Here is a 12280-nt window from a genome sequence, read left to right on the forward strand (position 1 = left end):
TGCAACGGCTTAAACGCTCTCCAGGCGCGAGGCAGGCAAAGAGCTTGCGTTCGGGATGACGGGCGGTTCGCGAATCAATCGCCGGCCGGGATCATATTGGATGGCATGGCCCAAGTTAGCGCTCCGTCGTGCCGCGTTGGCCCTAGGGAGGCAGATCAGCCTGTTGATGCTACTGTATGTGCATACAGCACGCAAATCATACAGTATTGATGCCGAGTATCTACCTAACCAACATCAACTTGCCTACATCAAAGCCTTGGTACCTAACAAGGCTCAAACTCGCTTACTGATGTTAGTTATATTAGATGTGAGGCACTCGGCTGCCTCGTAAACGGCGCTTGTGAGAGCCTAATCTTGCGCGGGTTTGCCCAAATGCTTCTCCTCTCGAGGCAGCTATGCTTTAGTCAGGCCCGTGTCTTATACGGCATCCATGTGTTGGCTTTCCCTTCTCTGTGCTTCTCTGCACTTCTGTCCCTCCACCTGCGACTCCCAAAGCTCAGCTAATTCACTCATCATACATTTCTATATGCCATTAGAACTACAATCATTTGGCGGCCGCTCAAACCTCGCAGCAAAACTGCATGGGGTCGTTTTATTGCGGTGGACTGCTGTTCCCAAGTGAGAAGAGCGCTAGCCCCTCTTTGGGATATTGAAATTCCAACGTCCAAGCTAACAGCTCCAAGCTCCATGTGTTGGCAAATAGCCTCATCTTATCGGCAACGTCAAAACCAGAGATACGGGCATGCGGATATGACTCTTCTCCATTGGGCAGATTGCACTGGGTTTCACTTCCAGAAAAGCAAGTAGTGCCGCATACAAAAGTAGTATCGTTATGAAATTGACAGCTTGACCCTGGAGGCCTGGCATATGAAGAGCCAGACCAGCCCGTTTCTGAATCAGGCGTTGCGAGGGTCCTCGGTCAGGCTAAACTATTCTCGTCCGTCTTTCATTTACATTCACGGGGCAGATGTTTTTACCTCCAAGTAATGCTAAATCGGCGATGCTGCTACTAACTGCAAAGCGCCGAGATAACCGTACGTATATCCCAGATTGGGAGGAGAGGCGGTTGCAGACGAGATTATCGAATCTGAGAACCCATCCAAAGGGCTTCTAGCTTGTCTGTTGCTCGCCGCAACAGGCTAAAATGGAAATTCTTTGCAGGGAAAGGCCAGGTTGCAGCGCAGAGTTGCTTCTTTTCGATGCGAGCCTGGACCGATCCGATCGCCTGTGCGCTCTCTACCTTATCTGTGACGCGAACGGAGTAATCCTTCTAGCTGGAATCGCGAATGTGCCATCCAGTTTGGCTTCTCAGCCTTTTTGCCATGGGGCAACGGCATTGTAGGTCAGCCGTGGATATTTGTAGCCCAGAAGCGGAGCGTTATTGGGGTCTGTTTAATCCATAGTGAGGTTTGTTAAGTCAGAGAGATCTCTATAGATGCAGCAGAAGCAGTTTTCGCATCTGAATAGTTAACACTTTGTACTGCCACTTGAAAAGCACTCAAGCCATTCTATATGTTTTACCCAATCGCAGTACACTATGGCACGGGGCAAGAATGGGGACGAATCGGGTCCTGACTAGGTAGAGTTCTTAGCCATTTCAGGTTGCCTTCAGGGGTAAGGTTCTTATCAAACACGATATTGGGGCCCCTTGCGGAGACTTTAACCGAACGCACATGGCGTCACGCTTTAGTTAATTATTGCCATGGCCGGTTGCTTTCGTGTTTTGTGTGTTTTTGCTTGAAATCCTCCTAAGAGACTTGCCAGATAGCCCGATGAGACGTTGGAGCGTAACGGAGGTAGAAGTTGGAGATGCTCGGTGATGGATGAAAATTTTCATGATAGCCTCGGAAATATAGAGTATGGCTCCGTTTCATGGCATTGTGTACTAGCTAAGCGATGCTTGACAGCGTTTTAGCGTCTCTGTGCATTGTAGTATATTGGAGTTTTCGTGCTTGTAGGGTGGTTAGACGTCAGTACGTTATGCGTCCTCTTGAGCTATTAGCTTTTAGTCGTTCAAAGAGCTCTACACACTTTCACCACCTCGCTCTTTTTTCCCTTTTTTCCTTGAATCATCGTCCAAGCTGTTGCTATCCTTACCCTGATATTGTATATCCCCGGAAAAGGTTTTTAGCCATCGGTTACAGCAAGACGGCAGCCCCTCCAACCCCTTCCCGTTTCAAAAGCTTCATGTCGAGTCTCATGTCTGGCCCGCTTTGGGGCATGTCCTTTGTTACACTCCTCAAACATCGCAACTCCTTTGGATTTGCTCATACGATCGACGTCTTTGTGTTTGAAGCCATGTGTTTCTGTCCTTTACTCACTTTCTAACCAAGACTCTGGGAGCTAGCCACGCGGAATTTTTTACTTCTGGATCCTCATTGACTGTCGGGGCATGGTTTCATGTCGTCGGCCATTCGCCTGGGGAATGTTTCTCCCCTTCATATTGGGTAATTAAAGAGTTCCCGCGACTACTAGTAGCCTCGGTAGCTTAATTGCACCCTTGAATTGGCCGCATTCTACTCCGTGTATGCGTCTCAGAGTTCCCTTTCCCACGTGTATATTAGATTTCATCGGAAATGAAATTAGGATGGTTGTAAGGGTATCGAGACAGTACCTGCGGGGACTTGCATAGATAGTGTCGATTGCACCACATGGCCCCAAAGGTGTGGTATAAGACGACAGTACTAGACAATGGCAGCACTGTATGTGCAGGTTCCTGTACAACCACCCTCAATCGGCAAATTGCCAGAAACACTAATTTGGCGTGCAGAGATCGACACGGTGAAATTGCGATGAGCCCTTTTGTGCGCGCCAGTCCTTGACCAGCCCTGTTCCGCTGCTCTCCATGTATCGCTATGAATAGGCTACCTCTCATTGTCAATAAATAACCCGTACAAGTAAATGCCCAGAGTAGTATTGGAGGGCAGCAGCATTTCTTTAGTAGTTTTTGGGTTGGACAATGGATGCCATGTTTGCCTGAACAAGGTAGTAGGTGCCTGTATTGTTGGTAAAGGTACGGATGTGGGATCAGATCCTCTCTGGACACGAGCACATTGGACCCTGCTAGCATGTGCATTCTCCACAGTTTGCTGATACTACAAGCAAGGCACACCCGAATCCGCTGCCTATTGGAGGCAGTGATGCGATATAGAGACAGTCAAGACAGTCTCCAGCAGGCGATGGATTTCTCCTGTGGCGCCGAGCCACTGATCATGTGAGATCCAGTCAATGTCTGATATGTAATGGATACTGACTCAAATCCGACCGACGCAGCTGGCGACATGCCGCTGGATACCGATTGTACATCTATTTATAGGCTGTATAGTCCCGTCAGCGCGGGCTGCTAGTCTTGGACTGGCTTCGTCTGGACGCTGAGTGAGAAAACAAAGGAGAAGAAGGAGAGAAGAAGTAAAAAAAGAAGTGCATCAATCATCATGACACAGAGCAACGACTAATCTGTGCCCACGGAATACGGAGTGATACAGGCTGGAGGGCCGTATTAAACTCCGCTTTCGTGAGGGGAGAGAGATCTCACACCTGCCAAGGCGAGACATATTTTAGACTTGGATGCATGCCACAGTACCTAATCTGAGCATATTTGTATACTTTGTATGCTTGGTATGCTTGCAGCTGGCTTATCACAGCCGGATGCTGCACTCAGATGCCGCCACCCTTGATCCATGTCTCGACGGTCAGAGTTTCGCGTTTGTCGATAGCGACGAGATGAGGTCATGGTCCGTACGAGACGGTCGGGACTCATGACATGATGCTCTTGCCACCTTGGTTGTTGCACCTGCTGAAACTATTGGTGCTCCGTGCCCGCAGCCGTTTGCCATACGGAGTCACCGTGTCCAGCATCGAAGCAGCTGCCTGGAGACTGGTGTACTTGCATATAAGGCATAAGAAACGAAACTTGTACTGTAGTTGTCAGCAAAAGCAGGACAGACGGATGGACAAGGACGGCAGAGAAAGCAATCGAAAGAAACAGAAAGAGGCTGCAAATGCTAATAGCTGCAGGAGCTGCTGCATGCACCAACAACAACAACTGAGCGCGAACAAGACACTGTGCAGCAGGCATGGCGCCTCTAATAGGTCCCTACCAGTAATCTCTCGAAATTTTCTGGCTGCGGACGGACACGACGGGACCCACCGAGGGCTAAATTTAAGCAGTCGTCCTGCACGACAATCTGGACCGCGGCATCTGATTGGCCGGGCCTTGGCGCCTGGTCGGCTGGGCAGGGCTATATTTAGCCTAGGCGCTGTTTCGCACGCATCGACTGAATCCCTGTTCTCCGCTCAACCACTTCGAAACGAGGAGGTGGGGGGGCTCTTTTTTTTTTTCTTGCCCTGCTGCCCCTGCCCGCTGGGCCTGCGTGCGGCTCTGTGACTGGCTGGAGCCACACGGCAGCGCTGCTGGCATGCGCTCGAGCTCTGTCGCTCTGCTGGGACCGCGAAATTTCACGCCGGAGGGGAGGCGGGCGGCTGCTGCGTGGGGATTTGCGCAATTGCGGATGGCGGAGAACAAGAGCAAAAGGCGTGGCGTGGCGCGCATTTCTACTTTTAGCACTGGCCGGCGGGTGCGGCGTGAGAGTGAGAGCTGGTTGACGCCAGAGAAAAAACCAGCAGGTCATCGCCAATCGGTAATTAATCAGGACCCTGCGAGCAGGAATAGGTTGCTTCAATGCTACAGGCACTCGCTGCAATGGCATCTGGTGTCAAGCAGGTAGCCTCTACTTGGGTCTCACCTCGTTGCCGTGGTGGCTGAGCTGCCCGGGAACCCTGCCCTGGACGCCGGACAAGGTCACCGTGACCTGGGGCCGTCTAGCGTCCATCGCAGGCGCACTTAGCACTTGGTAGCGCTGCTTCGCCTGCAGCGGGCCCCCCTTCCAGGTAGCCCGTCCTTGCCCCCAGCCGCCGTTTGTCGCTGTCGAGCCTCTCAAACACCGTCACGCCAGCTCCATCCAATTCTTGCTCTGTCCTTCCTGTACTGTATTTGTTTCTTCTTTTCCTTTGCAACATCCAGCACCAGCAGCCAAGCTCCCTTTTCTTTCGCCCTCGCGCAGGATCCGGCATCTGCACCCTCGGCGCTGCCTTGATTCTCGTTTTCTCGCTTCCTTCTCCTTCTTCTTTCTGTCTGCTCCAGCGGCTATCCTGCATGTGGCCGTCCGCTTAATTAGGCGCCGTTCTTGTTTCACCTCCATTTTTTGGTACCATTCCTTCCATCTCCCTTCCCGGATCACGCCTCATTGTCCTGGCTGTCGACGATCCGCCGCGGCTTCTTCTTCGCCTCTGTCTTCTTCTTCTCTCTTTTCCCCGTTCTGTCTGCTCTGGCCCGCACAAGCAGCGCTGCAACCGCCTCTCGCCTCGTCAGCTGTCTGCGCAATCCTTGATACGAACGCCACCTGGGCCAATACTTGCGACCACTTGGTCGTGTTTTGTACCCGCCAACTGCCCTCCCTCCGGATTCAGCTGTGCTGTCCATTGATTACCTTCTTGCATTTAATTACTGTTCGCCAATTCGTTCTTTCGAACCTCCTGTTCAACATCCGTTCTCTTGTCCATCTTTGTTCTGTCCTGTTCTGTTCTAGTTCATTTCTTTTTCAAATCATAATTTGAGCGAATCGCATCGTTTCTCCTAATAATCCACCTCTCGCATTCGTCGATAACAGCAAACAGCAGCGCACGCATTTTACCAGAAAGAAAGGCGGCGATTTGTTTGGTTTTGCGAGAGACATCCTCAAGGCTCGGAAATATCACAGCACAGTTTGTTCGAAATCATGCCCTCGGCTGCGGCGCGCCAGGTATACGAAGATCAGATACCGACGTTCATGTCCGTCTTCGATCTTGAAGCCGAGGCAATGGCGGACCGGGAAACCTTCACAGTAGTCGGTTCCAAGTTTCTGGACGTGGCGCCCAAGACTTCTACTCGACAATCCAGTCTCCAAGCCTGTCTTGGCCCAGACCAGAGCCACAAGCACCGCGACAGCACCTCGACGCAGACTTCGGAATCCGACGATTCGTCTCCCACCACAACGCTTTCTACCACAGACTCCTCACCTCTTTCAGATCCATCGCCATCATCATCGCCAGACTCCCCGCTTAATCTGATTCCCCTCGGCAACTTTCACTCTGCAAGCTTCAGTGGCCCATCAAATCCGGTTTCACTGCTTAGCATTTCCGAGGCGAGCTCGTTCGAGCGCCCCATGACATCTCCAGCGCCAAGGAAGCCAAGGAATATGAAGGGTCTATCAATTCAGCCACCGACCGCAGCAAACGCTACATCCAAAATGGTTTCAGAACCTTGTTCGCCCTCTTTTATCAAACCGGCAATCCCTGCCATGAAGAGGAAGCCTAGCCTCCTCAGCCTCAAGACCAATGCTTCCGATTTAATCAACAAGACGTCGCTGGAAGTGCCAGGGTCGCCCAGCGTGCCGCCAATCCATCAACGCCGCGCCCTGAAGCACTCAACGTCATCGCCCTCTATCCAATCGTCCTCTTTGAAAACATCCACCTTTGGGCCACCCGGTGGAATGACTTTCCCCAAGGTCCTTGAGCGCAACGAGTCGGGGCTGTCAGAATTCTTGCGACCCATGAAATCTAGCATGAATTTGACCTTCGATGCTGCCATTATGGAAGAAGACACCCCGATCAAGACACAGCTTGCGTCTCGAAACGAGTTTGATGACCCCAACCGTGAGATCGAGAACAATGAAGACCAGAAAACGCCAGGATATCCCGATGGGCCAATCGCCATTTACGGCGACAATGTCTTCTTATATCTAGAACCTACAGCCGAAGAAGCTTCCCGGTTTGACGTGGTCATCAATGTCGCACACGAAGTTCGGAATCCTTTCGAGGCTAGACAAACGCAGGCCAAACCTTCTTTGCACGGTCCCTCTTCTCGAGGCAAAGGATTGTCGTCTAATCTAAGCCCTATCCCAGACACAGCTGGGTCAAACACCAGCTTCTCCACCGCTTGCGAGTTCCAACTTTCCGAGGACAGCTCAATGGACACGCCAACGACACCCAAGGCAAGCACTCACAACGCCCCGGAGTACATTCATATGCCGTGGGATCACAACACCGATATCGCGCCTGATCTCATGCACCTCTGTGAGACGATTGAAAAACGCACAAAGGAAGGAAAGAAGGTGCTTATCCATTGCCAACAGGGGGCTAGTCGGTCGGCTAGTCTTATTATCGCCTATGGCATGTACCAGAATCCCAAGTATACCGTCAACGATGCGTATCACGCTGCGCAAGCCAAGAGCCGTTGGATCAGCCCAAACATGAAGCTCATGTATTCACTACAAGATTTCCAAAAGGATCTCTCCATGAGGCGCACTTCACCAGGCTCTGGTCCCTATCGACCTCGAAACGGACGAAGCCCGTCAAAACATAGATTGACTCTTTCCGCAGACGCAATCGAAATCGCCTCCAAAGAGCCGCACACTGCACCTCTACCGGCTGAGAACGGCAGAAATAGGCAGGGAAGTGATCATAAAGCTCGCCCAAGCCTCCTCCCAGGACACTCGGATGAGCTCCAGACTGTTTCGCCCGGGCCTGCTTCGGCACCACTCACATTCTCGTGGAGGGACAGCTACAGCTTTGAGCGGTCCGAGACTGAGCAGATGGAACCGGAACAGAAGAAGGCTAAGCAGATGGAACCTACAATCATAGAACCGGAGCCCAGCCCTCGACAGTCAAGGCTAGATCTTATGCCGCCGCCGTCTCCTTCTCCTTTCAGGCTTCAGGCCCCTCCCCTGCGGCCAAAGTCAGCTCAGGGAAGAATGAAGTCAAGCTTGGGCTTACCGAGACTGAAGCCAGCCGCATCTTACTCAACTCTGGGCGTTCGTGGCTATTCATCTTCTCTTCCGCTTCAGACTTCCAGTGAAAAAGCCGTTCACTTTTCGGCCATTTTTCCAGACGAGGATGTCGAAATGTCGTCTCCAAGAGATGAAGAAATGACTAGCAATCCAGTACGAGAGTTGACATCTATCGCTGGAATGAGATTTATCGAGCGATCAGAGCTTACTGAAAACCTATTCTCTCCAAGGCGGACGACCTTTAACCGAGATTCGCTTTTCGCATTCGGCAGGCCGACCCAGATGGCTGACCCGCGAAGCCCAGCCACAAAAGGCGAAGCACCCATTATCCGCTCCATTGATGACATTTTGTAATGGGTCGGCGCCATACTTGTTTATTTCGAAACGAAATAAACTGTCTTGGAGAGAAAATAGCGAAGATTGGCATCTTTTATCAAAGCTATCAGAGGCATGATATTGACTTTGAATCTCACTTTTAGCTCCCCTCTCTCGCTGTCGAGATAATTTTCCCATGGCATTTACAGGCGTTCAATCGTGTGTTACAGAACTATTGATTACTCTCTCGTACGAGAACAGAAGCATTCACAAGCGTTTTCGCTGGTATGCGCTTCATGGCCAAGCTAAACCCTTGCCAATGAGTTGATCTCTTTACTCTCATCTTCCTTTGCCAATGGCAGAGTTAAAAGCTCAAAACGGGTGTACAATTTGAGAGATCCGCTTCCTGGCGTTTCTGGCTGAAATAAAAAACCACCAAGGACAGGAGAAGGAAAGGGAAAAAAAAATCATCTATCACCTTGCACATATAACCATACATGGCTTTTTTTGCCTTTACTTTTTCCTTCCGTGTACTTATCAAATTTGTTTTTTTCCTGTGTTTATATGCTCGCTCGTTTTGCGCATCTTTTTTTTTTTTTTTTTAAAGGCTTGGTTGTTTGGATAACATCAAAAACCTGGGTACTGTGGAGGAAATTAATTTCTTGGTTCTTTTGTTTGGTACTACTTACAGCTCTCGGAATCTATTATTTTCGGTATACAAATAGGGAAGTTCAAGGAGGAGGGACAAACTCCAGAAGGCGGGTTAGGCAAGTCGGGAAGCAGGTCTTCAGCGAGACAAATGGGACAGGTCATAGGAGCCACAACCCCGAATGAAGAGATGAGAAGGGAAAGAAAGATACCACGGTTGAGAGGCAACGGGGAGAAGGGAAGCATGGGTAGAAATTACACAAGAAAGAAAAAAATGCAAACACAATTTTAAATCAACATATCTATATACCCTTAATACTTTAATTTTCTTCCTTTTTAAAATATCCTTTGGTCCATTTGTTTTTTCTTTGTATCAAATGCAGCATACAAGACTGGAGCTGCTCTATTTAATTCCAATAAAACGCCATGCAACTTGACAAACAACATGATCCAAACGTGATGAGCTACCTATCTGTTTTATATACTTGGTCCCTACCACTGAACGGCGCCCCCTTATTGCGTGTATATATACATGTATGTACTTTTAAAAAGCGTCAAAAAAAATCAGATTCTATCATCACCCCCCCCTTTATGAAGATTTCCCCGCCTTGGCAGCTTCCTTTGCAATTTTCTCCTTCCTGGCAATGGCAGCCTCGACACCGATGCCGCCAAAGACGAGGCCGACTCCGAGCAACTGCATCTGCGTGAGGCGGTGGCCAAAGGCGACGACTGAGAGAATCATGGTGAACATCTTGCGGGTCACGGTCACGGTGACGAGCAAGACGGATGAGAATGTAGAAAGGGTGTAGACTGTGTAGTCTGATTAGCATTATTGCACGTGTCTTAAAAAAACACTGAGAAGAAAACTTACAGATAAAGACCTGGCCCAGGGCACCGCAAGCTGCAAAGCCCAACACGTCCTTCCACACAGCAGGGTACTTTGTCATGAAGTCAATGGCGGCGTTCATCTCGCCAGCGCTGCCGGCGACGTCCATGCCGAGCCACTCGCCAATTCCAAGGGAGACGAGCGCAGGGCTGGCAACGAGGTACAGGGACGTCACGGCGGTGCTCATGATGTTGTTGGCGCACATCATCTGCGGCCCGCTAAAGGGGCGGAAAGTCTGGAAGATGTAATCCTGAGTGCTGTTGGTGAGGCCATCAAACAGGAGGTTGATGCTCAGCAGCAGCAGTCCCCAGGGCAGATTCGCCTCCTCCGACAGCTTCGACTTCTTGGCCTTGCGATCAGAGTGGAGCGTGAAGACGGCCACGCCAGCAGTGACGGCGGCCACGACGGTGTACTTGTAAATCGGGTAGCGCTTCCGGAAGATTGTGATGTGGAGGAACATGACGGGCAGCAGCTTGCAGCTCTTGGCCAGCAGGAACGTGATGTAGTCAATGTGCGCGAGACTGGCGTAGCCAAAGGGGCTGGCCAGGCTGTTTGTGATGGCGACGAGCATGAGGGGCCCGAGGATGCGACGCGAGGGGAAAATCGACGGCACGGGGGCGCCTTTCGGAGTCGAAACCAAGAGGTAGACGAAGCCAACGGCCGCGGCGAAGAGCGACTGGATGGTGTTGAGGAAGACGGGGAAGCGCCAGACCTCTGGTGCGCTGGCCGGGCCGTAAGTCCTTGTGGTCAATTTTTCTTGGAGATATGCCCAAGTCAAGCTATTCCAGAAAACCAATTAGTCAAAAACGATCAGAGAGAAAAAAGAAAAAGGACGTCGCAAAATCAAATCGGAAAGATAGATCGCGGGGGAAAAAAAACATACAAGGAAGCGTAGATGCCAGAAACAGCAATCACAAGCTGAACGATACCCGCCTCGCCCTTTGCAGACTCTTGCGCCACCGCCGTTGCAGCCACCGCGTGCCCATTCGTGGCCTTGACCTGTTTTCCATTGCTATCTTCCCATGTCGCCGACTGCTTATTGAAGAATTCAGACGACGATTCGCGTTTGACGGCCGTTTGCTTTGTGCGCGCCATTGGATGCAGGCGGGAGAGAGAGAGTCGAGCGCGTCGTCAATATGCGCTGTCGCAAATAGAAAACTTATTTGCGGGCGTGAAGGCTGGAATCAACGTCTGGAATGGCATATATTGGAGCAAAGGGGGATAGAAAGAGTGGGATAGAGGGGAAACGACGTATAAAAGAGAAAAAAGGAGCGAATGGTCAGGCCGTGCCCAATATATGCGCGTGATTCCCCGAAAGCGAGAGTTTCGATGGAATTTGAAAGTGACAAGTTGGCATCATCTCAACCTTGCCGCGCTGTGACGTCTGGGGAAGGACCCTGAGACTGGTGGGGTGCGCCTGCCGCTTACCGGGCAAGAACTTTCCGATTTGGGCTAAGCCGCCGTACGAGGCGCATCGCTAAATCTCGATGACGGGTTTGTAGGCCTGGATGGGACTGGAAATAGAGGCACGGAGTACTTGTGCACCTAGCTTTCAATGTTATTTATTCTTGATACATCGCCTGTTCAGCACAGTACGTTTAGCATACAGGTCAGGGCAGAGTGCACCGAGTCACAGTTCAAAACCAGCTTGCGTCCAAATATATTTCAGTCTCTTGCACAACGACTGACTAGATGCACTATTATCTAGACATCCCCAATCCCAGATCCGTTTCATGCGCATAGCATGCACAAAAGGTGCATGCTACAGGGTATTGCCTGATTCCTGCTTGGAAAAAAAAGAGAAAGGAGAAAAGAGAGTCATCATCCGCCGCCAGAGACACCAGTAACGAGGAGGAGGCGTTGGTGGGAGGTGATATATGGGGTTTAAGTCGTGTTTACATTTCCGTTGTCGTGCATCGATTGTTAAAGTAAGAGGATTTTGGTAATTTTGTGAGTGTAATAGTCTTCTTTTCGTGGAGTAAAGATGGTAAAAGGGATCGCGGGACAAGAGTTGAGAAGTGAATGATCGTGACAAAGCGGCCGCCGAGAAGCGAGGTCGAGGTTGATATGACACGGTACATGCAAGTAGCACGTCATATACAGTCTGCAACTTCAACTCGGGTATCTCTTTGTCGTTATTCCATTAGTCCCAGGAGGAAGAGTGGGATCAGAGTTGATGTCAAGTGATGCAGGCCAGGAGCGGCCACGATTTCCATGTCCGATAAAGGGGAGCAAAACGGTTGGCGAGTCGAGTGATAGAAATAATAACAAAATCCGATGAAACTGTATCGTGTCGTATTGCAGACATCAAATGAGCCCTGCTCATGTAGTCATCATCTTCGGGTGAAGCTGAACCACTGTAGCAAAAGCGTAGTGGCATCATTATCGGCGCGAGAATCAACCCACGCAGTAAGGATAAAATCGTTCTGAAGGTGAGGTAGTTGGGATACAAATAACACGTGAGAAAGCATAACTTGAGGTAAAGAGAGAGAAAAAGAAGAATAAAGAGGAAATTGAAACGGAAACGAAGAGGGGCAGAAAATCAAAATAAAAACAGGACGATGGCTGCGTTGAATGCTTTTGGTGATGAACCACAATCATCAAA

General features: G+C 50.4%; 2 protein-coding genes across 2 annotated transcripts; one reads left to right on the forward strand and one right to left on the reverse strand.

The window, feature by feature from the left end:
- Positions 1–5777: 5777 nt before the first annotated feature.
- Positions 5778–8180, forward strand: TrAtP1_000644 (uncharacterized protein; the record flags this gene model as incomplete). The annotated part of the gene is made up of 1 exon (XM_066110670.1): positions 5778–8180. One exon carries the CDS (start codon positions 5778–5780, stop codon positions 8178–8180), a length of 2403 nt encoding a protein of 800 aa, XP_065966743.1.
- A 1198-nt stretch (positions 8181–9378) lies between these two features.
- Positions 9379–10770, reverse strand: TrAtP1_000645 (uncharacterized protein; the record flags this gene model as incomplete). Its single annotated transcript, XM_014090612.1, has 3 exons — positions 9379–9599; positions 9661–10454; positions 10559–10770. 3 exons carry the CDS (start codon positions 10768–10770, stop codon positions 9379–9381), a joined length of 1227 nt encoding a protein of 408 aa, XP_013946087.1.
- Positions 10771–12280: the final 1510 nt, after the last annotated feature.

The sequence above is a fragment of the Trichoderma atroviride genome, chromosome 1 (assembly GCF_020647795.1).
Source record: "Trichoderma atroviride chromosome 1, complete sequence".
Taxonomy (NCBI): domain Eukaryota; kingdom Fungi; phylum Ascomycota; class Sordariomycetes; order Hypocreales; family Hypocreaceae; genus Trichoderma; species Trichoderma atroviride.